Source organism: Diceros bicornis, chromosome 26, assembly GCF_020826845.1.
Source record: "Diceros bicornis minor isolate mBicDic1 chromosome 26, mDicBic1.mat.cur, whole genome shotgun sequence".
In the NCBI taxonomy this organism is placed as follows: Eukaryota; Metazoa; Chordata; class Mammalia; order Perissodactyla; family Rhinocerotidae; genus Diceros; species Diceros bicornis.
Window position 1 is genome coordinate 22205898 of NC_080765.1, and position 15276 is coordinate 22221173.

The following is a 15276-nucleotide window of genomic DNA, read 5'->3' on the forward strand; positions in this document are numbered from 1 at the left end:
CCACCAACCGGGAAAACGGATCTCTTTAGTGGGCGGGCCTGGGGGGGCGGGGAAGGCTGGTCAGGAAGAGAAGCAGCTTGGCCAATGGGTGAGCCGGGCCGAATCGAAACTTACGCTGATTGCGTCGAGGCTGACTGGAATCTTTGGCGCCTTGGTTTCAGTGGTGGATGCGTGATGGGCGGGTGCAGCGACCAGTGAAAAGTCGGGAGGCGGATCCAGAGAGTGTGGGCGGGGACAGGTGCTGACTAACGGGCGATTTGCCCAATGAAGGGCGGAAGTCGCTGGAGGGGGCCGGGCGAGTCGGCTAGGGGCGGGTCACTGTGGCGGCCGTTGGTGTGCCATGGCGGAGCCGGTGAGGAAACGGGGCCGGGGGTCCCGGGGCGGCGGTATCGGCCGAGGGGCTCGGGGGTCCCGCGGGGGCCGGGGCCGGCGTCCTCGCGCCCAGCGTTCTCCAGCCCGGCGCACCCTGGACTCGGTGCTTGTGGACTTGGTCAGCGACAGCGATGAGGATATCTTGGAGGTCGCAACGGCGCCCAGCGCTGCGGACCCGGTCGAGGTCCCGCTCCCGGAGCTCCCCGTGCCGCCCGCGCCCCGGGACGACAGCGACAGTGACAGCGAAGGGGCGGACGCACAGCCGGCTGGAGCCCCGCGGGCCCTGGTCAGGCGGCGGCGGCGACTGCTGCTGGATCCCGGGGAGGCACCGGTGGTTCCAGTGTACTCCGGGAAGGTGCAGCCAGGTCCCCGGGAGGGCGAGCGCGGAAGGGCTGGGTTTAGGGAGTGCTGAGGGTGGGGTTCGGGGGTGGTCTTGGGGGACTAAACGGAAGCAGGGGCTAGGGCCTTGGAGGCAGAGAGATACAGGGTTCCTGGGGTTTCTGCAGATGGGGGAGATGAAGAGGTTTGGAGTGTGTTGAGAGTTTGGGATTCCCGGGAGCTGGAGTGTCCGGGGCATAGAGAGGCTAGGGAGCTGGGATCCCTGAGGGTTCAGAGAGGGGCTGGGAGGACCTAGGACCGGTTTGGGACATGTTGGGTTTTGAGGTGGGGGCCCAGTGCTAAGGATCCAGGAAGCTAGGATATTGGAGGCTGGTGTCCGTGGAAGTTCAGAGAGGACTGGAGGCTCCAGGAGGCTGGGGTCCCCAGGTGGTGGGGTGAGCTAGGGGACTGCGATTTCCTTGGGTTCCAAGATAGCGGGATGGCTAGCAACTTAGTGAAAAGAACTAAACTAGCATGGTCAGAGTGTCTTAGGGAAAGGCGGGGTAGGAGTAAGGGTACTCCAATTTTGGATCCTGGGGAAGCTGGGCTCCTGAGTCCCCGGGAGAGGGCTGTGGTGTCTGCATCCTTAGGGAGGACTTGGGATCTGGAGGAGGCCTGGGTGTGAGGGAAGAGTCATCCCGTTTTTCCTTTCAGTGGAGGGAGGACTTACAACTGATCCACTTTGGTCTTTACAGGTGAAGAGTAGCCTCCACCTCATCCCAGATCACCTCCTGAAACTCTGTCCCCCAGGGGCTGAGGAAGGTAAGGCAGGAGGGCTTCCAGGGAAAGGTGCCCAGCCCGGCGCTGGCCCCTCCGAAGAGACTTCCTGGAGGTGACATCCCTGCAGTTAGTTTGTTTCCTGAGGCTCAGGGGAAGGGCATGGGAGAGGTGACTCCTGCATGCTAGCCAGAAACAAGCTCCAGGCCTGAGAGGAGCTGGATTTTTAACCAGACGGCACAGGAAGTACTGTCGAACCACACGTCCCCCAATTTATAGGCATAAGAGTGTGCTAATATACAGATTTCCAGGCACCATCCCCAGAGATTGTGATTCTGTAATCCTGGGGCCAGGGGAGGGGAGGTGTTGAGAATCTGTAACATCTTGTTACATCTGCAGCAAGTTCCTTGGGAACACTCTGGAGCTAGCAGGGTGTTCTTTGAATCTTATCAGGGCTGCCCAACGTTTGTCTTCCCCCAGTGATGTGATTTTTGCAAACCACCCAAGGGCAGTGAATGGGAAGCAAGTCTAATAAGGAAGTGATCCAGTGGGCAAATGCAGACCTTGGACCAAGACTTCTGTACCATGAGGGAGTATGGTAGGGTGATTAAGAGCTGATGTAGGCTGCTGGCCCGGTGGCGCAAGCGGTTAAGTGCGCATGCTCCACCCCGCCGCGGGGCGGCCTGGGCTTTGCCAGTTCAGATCCCAGGCGTGCACCAACGCACGGCTTGACAAGCCGTGCTGTGGCGGCGTCACATATAAAGTGGAGGAAGGTGGGCACGGATGTTAGCCCTGGGCCAGTCTTCCTCAGTAAAAAAGAGGAGGATTGGCAGATGTTAGCACAGGGCTGATCTCCTCACAAAAGATAAAAAAAAAAAAGAGCTTATATAGGAACCACCTGGCCTGGGTAGCTATGTGATCTTAGTAGCTGTGTGACCTCAGGCAAGCTAATCTCTTAATGCTTCAATTTCCTCATCAGGAAAATGGGGATAGTAGTGGACTTATGTCAAAGGATTTTGGTGAGAGTTAATTAAAGAGAATATATAGAGAGCCCTCTCTTGGGCTACATATATGGTTTAGAACATTACGTGGAACGGACAAGTGCTATATAAAAGCTGTGTCCTTGCTTCTCAAAATGTGGGCCCAGTAGTGTTGGGTAGCCCCTGGGAGCTTGTCAAAAATGCAGAATCTCAGGCCTCTGGCAGCTGCCATATTTAGCTAGGACAAGATTTCTGAACCTCAGCACTACTGACATTTAGATTGGACAACTCTTTGTTGTGTGGGGCTGTCTTGTGCATTGTGGGATGTTTAGTAGCATCCTGACTTCTACCCACTAGATACCCATATCACACCCTAATCCCCTCCCCGTCTCTTTGTGACAAACAAAATAGTCTCCAGACATTGCCACATGTCCCCTGGGAGGCAAAATTGCCTCTGGTTGAGCTAGGATTTATCACCATTGTTTTGTTTTCACAGTTATTTATTTTTATGGTTAATGATGATCTTTTATTGGAGGCAAGCAAATGGCAGAGAGTTTCTATGTTCTAGAATAATACTTGGTTTCCTTTTATAAGAAATTTAAGTTTAAATGAGTGATTTAAAGAAAGATATTAAACAAATAATAACAGAGATATGGCAAAATGTGATAATGACACTCACATGGATGAAATTTGAGAAACATGGGCTTAAAGGACTGTACTTGCCTCTTTACCTTGTTCCCTCTCTGCACCTCTTCCCCCCTAGACTCACATAGTCTCTGTGCCCACCAAATTGAGTACAGGAAGAAAATAAGAGAAACATTTTTAAAAAAACCATCCTCCGGGGCCGGCCCCATGGCGTTGGGGTTAAGTGCGCGTGCTCTGCTGCTGGCGGCTCGGGTTCGGATCCCCGGCGCGCACCGACGCACTGCTTGTCAGGCCATGCTGTGGCGGCGTCCCACATAAAGTGGAGGAAGATGGGCACAGATGTTAGCCCAGGGCCAGTCTTCCTCAGCAAAAAGAGGAGGATTGGCATGGATGTTAGCTCAGGGCTGATCTTCCTCACACACACAAAAATAATAAAAAAAATCAGGGGCGGCCTGGTGGCACAAGCGGTTAAGTGCGTGCTCCCCTGCGGCGGCCCCGGATTTGCCGGTTTGGATCCCGGGGCGCACTGACGCACTGCTTGGCAAGCCATGCTGTGGCGGCGTCCCATATAAAGTGGAGGAAGATGGGCACGGATGTTAGCCCAGGGCCAGTCTTCCTCAGCAAAAAAAGAGGAGGATTGGCAGATGTTAGCACAGGGCTATCTCACACACACAAAAAAAATCATCCTTTGACAACATCTGTGTTTTTTTTGTGAGGAGGACTAGCCCTGAGCTAACATCTGACGCCAATCCTCCCCTTTGTTCTTGAGGAATATTGGCCCTGGGCTAACATCTGTGCCTGTCTTCCTCTACTTTGTATGGGACACCGCCACAGCATGGCTTAGCAAGCGGTGCGTTGGTGTGCGCCCGGGATCCGAACCTGCGAACCCCGGACCGCCGCAGCGGAGCGCATGCACTTAACTGCTGCGCCACCTGGCCGGCCCTGACAACATCTGTTTTAATGTATGTTTTGTAACATACATAATAGTATGTCCACGTATAGTGAGTGGTGTGTGTTTTATTGACTACGTAGTAGTACATACACAAACACATGTTTTCTGGGTTATGTGCTCAGTATTTTTTATTTGTGGGGTGCATGTGAACAGAAGAGTGAGACGAGCACTGCTTTCGTTGGAGTGGGCCACTTTCCGGTTGTCCACCCTCGCCGTACTGTCTCATGCCTTAGCTCGAGGCTCAGACACTCTCTGGTTCTGTCATACTCCAGCTCATCCTTTTCTTGGAGTTACGCATTTCCCTTTTGATTCAAGCCTTTTGAGCACTTCCCCAGTTTTGTTGTGTGGTCCTGTGTGTGTCTGGGGGCTCTGCAGTCTCCTCCTTTCTCAGGACCTTCTGAAGCCCTGACTTATGTCTCTTTGGCCTCCTGCTGCCCTCTCTTGGCTAACATCTTTCCACTTTCTCTTCCTCTGTCCCCAGAGGCAGATATGGCAGATTCTAGCAGTTCCCACACTGAGGATCCCCCATTTCCAGATTCTCCTTGGAAGAAGAAGCTGAGGAGTAAGAATGAAGAAGAAAAGAAAAAGAAGGAGCTGCTGTGAGTGAGGCTGAGGCACTGGGGCCCTAGGAACAGAAAGGGAGCTGGAGTGTTAGGCTGAGGCGGGCAGGACCCTAGGATGGCTCTTGAAAGGGTAAGGAGACAGATGGAAGGAGTCTTGAGGCCCAGGTGGGGAATGAAGCTCTTGGGAGAAGAGTGGCCTACACCGCTTCAGGACCACCCCGTGGAGTGGAGTGTTTCGTCTTTGTGTCTGAGACGGTAATAATGCAGGGGTGAAGGGTGTGGCCCTGGAGACAGCCCTTGTGGTTCAGATCTGGCCAGCTGCCTCTTCCCTATCCTCTCTGTGCTTCACTTTCCTCTTCTGAAAATGGGGGTAATACTGGTAGCTGTGTCCGAGAGCTTTTGAGTCGATCAAGAGTTAACCTTTGGCAGGTAGTGAATGCTCAGTGTCTGCTGGATGTTATCAGACATTCACCTGGGAAGTGACTGACTTACCTTAAAAGTTAGGCATTTTCCTCCCTGATATTTGGGTCATGTAAATAGAAAAATGATGACTCAGATTTTCCTTGTCCTTACCTCCCCCTGTCTTCCAATAAGGTGGATGTCACCGGAAGATGCTCCATCTTGATTCTCCAGATCCGTCTCTTGGTTCCCAGGGGTCTAGAGCCCATGAGGGGAGGTGTGGGGCTGAGGTCTCTTCTCTTCCTCCATCCCGCCCCTCTCTTCTCTCTGCAGGGCTCAGGACACCTCTCCTTTGCCCCCACCTCTGCCAAGGACCAAAAGCAGAAAGCACACTCAGGCACTGCAGAAGTTAAGGTGCCAAGGTTGGGGGGCTCTGGCTGGGTGGAGCAGGGCAGTTTGGAGGGTGGCCGGCCCTGGCAGACCCAGAGTCCTTTCTGCACTGCAGGGAGGTGAACAAGCGCCTCCAAGATCTCCGTTCCTGCCTGAGTCCCAAGCAGCACCAGGGCGAGGACCACCTGAGCCAAGAGGATGAGGTGGTGCTAGTAGAGGGGTCCACTCTCCCAGAGAGTCCCCGACTCTTCCAGCTCAAAATCCGCTGCCGGGCTGACCTGGTCAGGTTGCCCGTCAGAATGGTGAGTGCCTGAAGGGCCTGTGGGAGAAGGGTCCCAGGAGCTGCCTGGGGCAAGATGGTGGTGTCTGGGCAGTGGGGACTGTGTCTTCCTTTGCTCATCCTGCTCTCTGGAGCTGCCAGGCTTTTCAGGCCTCCATGCCTTTGCTCTCACTGTTCCCTTTGTCCGAATTGTCTTTTCCTCTCTCTCCCCTCTTTCTGGCAAACTTCCCAGCCATTCTTCAAGACTCCACGGAAGCATCCTAACAAGCTTTGCTCGCAGCCACTCCCGAGGGTGCAGCCCTCCCTCTTTCCCTCCCTCGGACGCTGCACTGCCCTCTTGTGCTTGCTCTTCCTGCATTAGACACACAGATGTCCCTCAGTCATTCTGAGCTCCCCCAGCTTCCTGGTGCAGACTACTGTTTTTGTAGGGATGACCCCGATTCCAGAACAAGGATGATAACAGAAATGACCATTTTTTAAAATAATTTTATTTATTTATTTTTTTCCCCCCAAAGCCCCAGTAGACAGTTGTATGTCATAGCTGCACATCCTTCTAGTTGCTGATGTGGGACGCGGCCTCAGCATGGCCGGAGAAGCGGTGCTTCGGTGCGCGCCCGGGATCTGAACCCGGGCCGCCAGCAGTGGAGCGCGCGCACTTAACCGCTAAGCCACGGGGCTGGCCCAGAAATGACCATTTATTGAACAGTAGCTATGCTTCAGGCGAGCACCTAAGCCAGAGGTTGCAAACTGGCAGCCCCTGGCCTCATCAACAGTGCATCTTCTTTTTTGTGTGCATCTTCTTCTCTTGCCCATAGAGTGCTTTTAAAATGTATGAGTTCGTTGCCAATCTTTGCCATGGACGATCTCATACAAAGGTCCAGATGTCTGGCTTCTCTTAAACAGGAAGATGTAGTCAACACTGGCCTGGTTTCCCATATGGTGCCAGTCAGCTGGAGCTGTGGAACAGCTGGCCTGTTTATTTTTTATTTATTTATTTTTTTGAGGAAGATCAGCCCTGAGCTAACATCCGTGCTAATCTTCCTCTTTTTTTTTTTTTGCTGAGGAAGACCGGCTCTGAGCTAACATCTGTTGCCAATCCTCCTCCTTTTTTTTTTTTCCCCAAAGCCGCAGTAGATAGTTGTATGTCATAGTTGCATGTCCTTCTAGTTGCTGTATGTGGGACATGGCCTCAGCATGGCCGGAGAAGCGGTGCATTGGTGCACGCCCAGGATCGGAACCCGGGCCGCCAGCAGCGGAGCACACACACTTAACCGCTAAGCCACGGGACCGGCCCACAGCTGGCCTGTTTAGATGGGGCATAGGAGCTGTTTGCCACAGTCCCTACCACTCCCTTTTGTTCTTCTATCCCATGCCTGCTTCATTTCTTTGTGTTATTTGCCTGAACCTCTTATTGACATGATTTTATTCTATAGCTTGCCAGATAAATAGGACGCAACTCACAGCTGAGGAGCTCAGCGAGTAGCAAAGGCCAGAAGCTTGTGTTGGGGGTGGAGTGGGGTGGGCACAGCAAGGCAGGAAGGCCTCCTTTACTTCTTGTCCCCTTCCCCAGTCGGAGCCCCTACAGAGTGTGGTGGACCACATGGCTGCCCATCTCGGGGTGTCCCCAAGCAGGATTCTCTTGCTCTTCGGAGAGACAGAGCTGTCCCCTACTGCCACCCCCAGGACCCTAAAGCTTGGAGTGGCTGACATCATTGGTGAGAGGAAGGCAGGGACGTGGAGCCTCGAGGAGGCTTTGCCATGGGGAGGGGCTAAGGGGAAAGGCCCAGAGGGGGCCCTGCTTCCAACTCCAGCTCAGGCCTGGCTCCCCACCCTGCCTCCCACAGACTGTGTGGTGTTAGCAAGTTCTCCAGAGGCCACAGAGACGTCCCAGCTGCTGCAGCTGCGGGTGCAGGGGAAGGAGAAACATCAGATGCTGGAAGTCTCGCTGTCTCGAGTGAGTGGGTGAGGTGGCTCTCCACGCCCCTTGGCCTGTCCTCTGCCGTCTCTCTTGTCAGTTAATGGCGGATGCACTGCTCCTAATCCTGGAGACACTGCCCTCCGTGGTCTTGGGTTTCCGCCCACCCTAAAGAGTGGCAAAGCCCATCATCGTTTAACTTCCCTCCACCTTCTGCTGGGAACCTCTACTCTAGTCTCCTAACTCCTCCTTCCAGTTAAAATGCAAAGAAGCCTTGGACAGTAACCAACAAAACCCATCAAAATAACAGTTAAAGCCACCCTTCTAAGCGACAGTCCCTGTGCTAAGGCTAATCACTCCACATGCAGGATACTAGTGAATTTCACAGCAGTCTTATATGGGACAGCACTGTTGTTACCCTCATTTAACAAATAAGGAACCCGCGGTCTGGAGAGGTAGAGTAACTCACTGTGTTAGTTTCCTAGGGCTGCTGTAACAGCATACACACACTGGGTGACTTAAAATAGAAATTTATTCTCTCACAGTTCGGGAGGCTAGAAGTCTGAAATCAAGGTGTCAGCAGGGTCATGCTCCTTCTGCGACTGGGTAGAATCTTTCCTTGCTTCTTCCTAGCTTCTGGTGGTGGCTGTCAATCCTTGGCATTCCTTGGCTCGAAGCCACCATCACTCCAATCTCTGCCTCTCTCATCACATGGCGTTCTCCCTGTGTGTCTCTGTTTTCTCTTCTTACAAGGACACCAGTCACATTGCATTAGCACCCACCCTAATCAAGTATGACCTCATCCTAACTCGATTGCATCTGCAAAGGCCCTGTTTCCAAATAAGGTCACATTCACATTTTCTAGGAGTTAGGACCACAAGGTATCTTTTTGGGGGACATAATCAACCCATAACTCTCACCTAAGGTCACCATCCAGTTAAGTGGGAGAGCCGGCTCCCAGCTGGGATCACTCTCTCTGGAGTCTGGGCTGCCTTCATCGTTGCCGTGTATGCCTCCAGGGGGAGCTGACGAGACCAGGTTTTGGAGAACCTGCCTAGCCCAGAGCCAACGCTCCTAAGCCTTGGGCTCCGTTGCCCAGTTCCCGAGAGAGGAACCCAGCTGTGCTGGCTTCTTCATCCACTCGCCCTCTCCTTATGGGCTCTGACTTGACTTGTCCCCTGTCCTCCCCGTCCCAAGTCCTCTATCCATCCCAACAAGTTCTCCCCAGCCCCTCTTTTCAAATTCGTACATCCATTTTGTCCTCTCCATCCAGGATTCTCCTCTCAAGACTCTCATGTCCCGCTACGAGGAGGCCATGGGACTCTCGGACCGCAAGCTCTCCTTTTTCTTTGATGGAACAAAGCTTTCAGGCAAGGAGCTGCCGGCTGATCTGGGCATGGAATCCGGGGACCTCATTGAGGTCTGGGGCTGAAACCCCACGCCCTGTTTGGAGGCCCAGCCTGGACTTGGGGAGAACAGCTGCCCCTTTTTGGCCCCATAAGGGCTAGCTGAAGCTGAGGTAGAACTTACCCTTAAGCTGAAGCAAAATCAAGGAGTGATCTTTGACCCCCTCTCCCGTTGACTCTAGTTTTAAGCTGTTAGTTACCTGGTTAGTTGTGTAGTCGTTGTTGCTGCCCTGGCTGCACTGTGGCTCGTCCACACAGCGTGTGAGCTTTGCAGCCCCCTGGGACATGGAGAACGTATCCCTCACTCCCATCCTTTCACCTCCACCATCACCCTTTCCTTCGTTGAAACGTCTGTTTTATGAAACTGCTCATATTTAAAGAGTGAGTTGAAATAAATAAGGGTTGGGTATGGGATTCCAGTCCTGGGATTTATGCCACGTTTTGGACCAGCAGTGGCCTTAATGTCATTTGAGGGTTGGAGGTGAAGTTTGCTTGAGGCACATACACAGGTGTGGTTCCTTGGCTTGTAGGAAAATAAATGATCAAACTCACACACGCATTAGCTGCAGCAGAGGCAGACAGGGGGTTACTCTTTTGAAGGCTGTAGTGGGTTCTCAGCCTTGGATGTCTTCCTCCCCCCAGGACCCTTTATAACCACCTTCTGGATGCACACACCTTATTAAAGGCATAATTGAGCACGTTGAGCCTTTTAGTTTTGTATCTCAGGATTATAGTCCACGCAAGCCTTCTCTGGTTTTATGGCTTTTTCCCCTTTCTTCACGCCATCCTCTCCCATAAGCACCCATTCTAATGTGTTGATTACATGTCTTTGAATATGAATGTATCCCTGTACAATGCAGTGTTGTATGTGTGAAGATACTTTTTACATCTGTGGCATTGTGCTATAGATCTTGTGCTGTTTCTTTTTTCACTCAACGTGTTGCTCATTCTACACCTTCTACGCTTCGTTGCTTTGAGCTGCTCTGTGGTATTTCACAGTGGGCGTCAACTGTATTTTACTTACGTTCGCTAAGTGCTGGACACCTGGGTGCCTCCAACTCCTCAGCACGTAGACAAGGCCACGACGAACATCCTTTCATGTGTCCCCTTCCGTGCTTGTGTGGAACGTTCTCCAGCATAGGTACCCAGGATGGGATTACAGGTCAGACAGGTTCATTTCTCTATGGTTCTACCACATTTTTCTTTAGCATGGTCACTGACCCTCCAACTTGAGGCTTCCCATTTCTCCTCATCCCCACCAGCACCTGTTATTGCCCAACTTGCTAATTTTTGCTAGTCTGATGAGTGTAAAGTGGCACTGTGTTTTCATGTACATTCATCTGATCACCAGTAATTTGGGGAATTTTTTCATATACCTGTAGCCTTTCTGGTTTCCCTTTCTGTGAACTGCTCATCAAGAGCTTCCTGTCTCTTTTTGTTTATTTTCAAGAGTTGCTTATATATCTCTGGGCAGTTGCAAATAAAGAATGGCACTTGTGTTTGTGTATCTAGGGGTGTCTTTCACTAAACAGAAGTTCTTAATTTTAATGTAAATGAATTAACTATTTTGTCATATCATCTGTTGCTTTTTGATTTCTAATTTAAAAGTAGTTAAGATGTTTTACATTTTCTTCTGTTAGCTTACTAGTTTTTCCTCTCACATATAGCCCACTAAATAGGGCTGAAGTCCAGCTAGTACCCGCTGGTATGTGCATTGGCTGGCATCTGTTCCGTGTGGTTAAACATTTGTTCTCATTGGTTGATGCCAGGCTGTACTAGCTGCTAAATATTAAATATTTTAAACTATTTGAAATTCACCTTTGTATATGAGATCCAAGTTTTATCTTCACCCTATAATGAGCCAGTTGTCTCAGTGCTGTCTACTAATAAAGCCATTTTCCACTGATAAGTGGTATAATTGTGGCAAAAGTATGTCACCTTCCTAAAAAGTTTTTTATTGGAATGTGGCATTCCTTTGAACTTATATTGTGGGAAAAATACAAATAAACCTTTATAACATTTAAATAATCCATGTGATGGTATAGCTCTCATTTTTTTTCAGATCTTTTATGTCCATTAATGAGTTTGAACACATTAAAATTATGTATTCAGTCTCCACAGAATAATGAGAACACATTCAATTTGTGTATACTTGAAGATTTCTATCTTTGTGGTGCTTGTGGGACCCCCACTATGGCTCCTGTGACTGAGACCAGTAGTTGTGCCCTCACATCCATTCTTCCTCCTTTCAGGGTGATAGAACCCCTGGGTTTTAGCAAAGCACAGGGACTTCAGAATGAAGACAGTACTTCCCAGTCCCCCTTGTAGCTAGGCATGGCCAAGTGCCAATTCAGGCTCATGAGTGTAAGGGGAACAGGGGTGTGGCCTCCAGGACATGTCCTTAAAGGGGCAGTGTCCTTTGCTTTCTTCCTGCTGCTGCCTGGAAGTGGACCAACCCCACTGACACGAGGTGAATTGGGGAAGGAGGCCACACAGGGCAGGACAAAGAGAGAAGGAGCCTGGGTCTCGGCCTCCACGCAGCATCTTACCAGCCGCCCTGAGCTCTGGGCTTTCACGGGAATGGGGAACTTCTGTCTTATTTAAATTACTGCTATTTGAGGATTTCTGTCCCTGGTAACCCCAGCCGGTTCTAGCCCCGGATGTTGCTCTTACAAGCAATTTTAGGGTGCCCGGGTGAGATTTCCCCAGGTTTATATCCAGGAGTGGAATCACTGGTTGTTGAATATACATTTACCCAGTTTCTCTTGAGTACTGCCAGATTACTGACCCAAGTGGCTGGACCTCTTTATAAGTACCTTAGCAAGTGCTAGAAGGTTCCAGTTTCCTTTTATCTTCCCCAGCACTTGATCTGGGATGATATGGGAAAGACTACTCATTGTAAAAGAATTTGCATTTCTTCTGTGATGAGAAAGATTGTTCATTCCCTTGATCAAAGAGATTGATCACTTCTCAGAGTGATCTTTTTAAAACTCTCCTGATGAGAAACCTTTAAAACTTGAATGAGCTCTTACTTGGTGCCACATACCAAGCTTGGCGATTTTCATAATCTCATTCGTCCTCAGAGCAATCCTGTGAGGAAGGTGGTGTTATTATTCCCATTGCAGAGAAGAGAAACAGAAGCTTGGAAAGATTAATTAACCTGCCCCAGACCACACAGCCACCGAACGCACAGCCAGATGTAAAACCAGGTGGGCCTGACACATGACTTAGCATTCTTAATGAGACCAGCGCTTCTCACATTTTCACGTGCACACGAGTCAGCCGGGGAGCTGGGGAACTGCAGGTGCAGATTCAGCAGCTCGGGGGTGGCGCCTGAGACACTGCAGTTCTAACAAGCTCCCTGGTGTTGCAACACTGCTGACCACACTTTGAGTGGCAAGATGCTGTGACTTTTTTCTGTAGCCTTACACCTTTAAATTCCCATCTCCCCACCCCTGCCATCCCCCCCAACTTAGGGGTTGTTCCTCCATCAAGACCCATAGGATTGGCCACATCCGCTTGTATATCCCACCTCAGCCTGGAACAGGGGGCTAGCTCAGCACACTCTTACACCCATTGATCTATGTCTTGTTCTTCTCAAAGATCCCTAGCTCAGTGTCTGACACATTGTAGCTACCTAGCAAATGTTTGTTGAATGAATCAATAAGTTCCTCATCTCAAAGAATCCCACTACCATCCGTCTCATTGCCACCCGTCTCATTGTGTGTGCCAGAAACCTAAAGTTCCACTCTTGACACAGTTTCACCCCCATATTCACTCCATCACCAATCAACTAACTGCCCCAGGAGGCTCTCAAAGTTCACTTCTCTCCCTCCATCCCATCCTGATGTGAGCCACCCCTGCCTGCAGCCTGGTCTGATGCCACAGCCACCTCTGGTTGCTCTGCTGCCCCTATGGCTGCCTCCAATCCATTTACACTGCAGCCAGAGTGATCTTCTCAAATGCATATCTGATTTTAGTATGAAGGAGATCCTTAACATGGCCTCGGCCCTGCCCAGCCTGGCCTCTGCCTGCTTCCCTGCTGGCCTCCCTTTCTTGGTGCTTTCCCCACTGCCCTTGTTTCAGATCCTTGTGTTCATTATTCTTCCTTCTGTGGCAGGGCCTTTGCACATGCTTTCCACTGCCTGGACTTCTCTTTCCTCCCTCCTGGGCATAGTCAGTGATTACCCCTCCCCACATCTGAACTCAAGGGCCACTTCCTGGTAACAGGGGCTCTCAACCTCCCTGACCAGGTCAAGTGCCTCTGTTACCAGGTCCTTATCACACCCACATGCTGGACTTCTTTTTTGTGGCATTTGTCATAGGTAAACTTTTTTTCCAAGAAATTCCACGTGTATTTATATTTCATGAACCACAATTTCCAAAGTAAATAGGTTAAAAGTTGAGGTCCAGTTTAAACCAATTAGACCTGTACATATTTATTTATCTGGCCTTGAAGGAATTCTAATCGAGAGATCCGTCAAATTAAAAAGCACCCGGGGGGCCAGCCTGGTGGCATAGTGGTTAAGTTTGTGCGCTCTGCTTCAGCGGCCTGGGGTTCACAGGTTCGGATCCCAGGTGTGGACTTACACACCACTCATCAAGCCACGCTGTGGTGGCATCTCATATACAAAATAGAGGAAGATGGGCACAGATGTTAGCTCAGGGCTGATCTTCCTCACCAAAAAAAAAAAAAGAAGCCCTGTACTTGGAGAGGAGCCAAATATTTTTCCCATTTGGCAAAACTAATTAGCATTGAAATATTTGCCTTTATAACTACAAAGTTTTACTTTCATTAATGTCCAGTGGTATCGTGTTTGGAATACAGGCTTTTTAAAAAAAGTATTAATGTTTAATTTACATGGCTAAACATTCACTCATTTTAAGTATACAGCTCCATGAGTTTAGTAGATGTACACAGTCGTGCAAATGTATCCTGGTGCCTATTTGCACTCCTCCTTCCTGACCCCAGGCAGCCACTAATCTGCTTTCTGTCACTTTAGTTTTGCCTTTTCTAGATTTTCATATAAATGGAATAATACAGTGTGCAGCCTTTTATGTCTGGCTTCTTTAACTCAGCACAATGTCTTTTGAGATTTATCCATGTTGCTTGTATGGCTAAGTAGTAGTCCATTGTATAGACTATTCACCTGTTAATGGACATGTAGGGGTTTTTCGTTTTTTGGCTATGATGAATAATGCTTCTGTGAACATTTGCATACATGTTTTTGTTGGGACATGTTTTAATTTCTCGTTGATAGACACCTAGGAGTGGAGTTGCTGGGTTATATGGGAAGTATATGTTTAATTTTTAAAGAAACTGCCAAACTGTTTTCCAAAGTAGCTGTACTGTTTGCATTCCCACCAGCATTGTATGGGGGTTCTAGCTGCTCCATATCATTTCCAGGACTTTTTTGTGTGTGCGTGAGGAAGATTGGCCCTGAGCTAACATCTGTACCAATCTTCCTCTATTTTGTATATGGGATGCTGCCACAGCGTGGCTTGATGAGCGGTGTGTAGGTCCGTGCCCGGGATCCAAACCCATGAACCCTGGGCCACCGAAGTGAGCACATGAACTTAACCACTATGCCACTGGGCTGGCCCCATATCAGTGCTTTTTTTAGCTATTCTAGTATAGAGGTATCTTATTGTGGTTTTAATTTGTATTTTCCATAAAGACCGATGGTGTCATATACTTATTGACCATTCGTATATATCTTCTTTTGTGAAATGTCTGTTTAAATCTTTTGCCCATTTAAAAAATTATTTTTGTCTTTTTTTTTGACTTGGACAAATATTTTTTCCAGTTTTATTAAAAAATAATCAACATACATCACTGTGTAAGTTTAAGGGATATAGCATGATGGTTTGATTTACATATATTGTGAAATGATTACCACAATAGGTTCAGCTAACATCCATCTTCTCATATAGATACAATAAAAAGAAAAGAAAGAATAAAGGAAAAAAATTCCTCCTTGGGATGAGAACTCTTAGGATTTACTCTTGACAACTTTCCTGTATAACAGAGAGCAGTGTTAGCTACAGTCATCATGTTGTACATTACATCCCTAGTACTTATTTATCTTATAACTGGAGGTTTGTACCTTTTGGCCATCTTCCTCCAATTCCCCCTCCCTCCACCCTCTGCCTCTGGTAACCACAAGTCTGATCTCTTTTTCTATGAGTTTGTTTTTTAGATTCCACTGTTTATTGAATTTTTTTTTAATAATTTTATTTATTTATTTTTACCCCAAAGCCCCAGTAGATAATTGTATG

The 15276-nt window shown here is 49.3% G+C and overlaps 1 protein-coding gene across 2 annotated transcripts; it reads left to right on the top strand.

Moving 5' to 3' along the window:
- Positions 1 to 328: 328 nt before the first annotated feature.
- On the top strand, positions 329 to 11029 carry NFATC2IP (nuclear factor of activated T cells 2 interacting protein). Of its 2 annotated transcripts, XM_058569771.1 has the most exons (8): positions 329 to 727; positions 1446 to 1512; positions 4526 to 4643; positions 5340 to 5420; positions 5512 to 5698; positions 7247 to 7391; positions 7521 to 7630; positions 8865 to 11029. In XM_058569771.1, the coding sequence occupies exons 1-8, from the start codon at positions 341 to 343 to the stop codon at positions 9021 to 9023; spliced, it is 1254 nt and encodes a 417-aa protein (XP_058425754.1). In that variant the 5' UTR covers positions 329 to 340; the 3' UTR covers positions 9024 to 11029. The 2 variants fall into 2 exon arrangements, with proteins under 2 accessions (XP_058425754.1, XP_058425755.1); XM_058569772.1 differs by lacking the exons at positions 7247 to 7391; positions 7521 to 7630.
- The last annotated feature ends 4247 nt before the right edge of the window (positions 11030 to 15276 follow it).

Bases quoted from the DNA above. Each gene is read 5' to 3' on its own strand.
- NFATC2IP (XM_058569771.1), top strand. From the start codon at position 341: ATGGCGGAGCCGGTGAGGAAACGGGGCCGGGGGTCCCGGGGCGGCGGT. The intron at 5,699-7,246 runs GTGAGTGCCTGA...CCCCTTCCCCAG, and splicing joins TCAGGTTGCCCGTCAGAATG to TCGGAGCCCCTACAGAGTGT. The intron at 7,631-8,864 runs GTGAGTGGGTGA...CTCTCCATCCAG, and splicing joins TGGAAGTCTCGCTGTCTCGA to GATTCTCCTCTCAAGACTCT.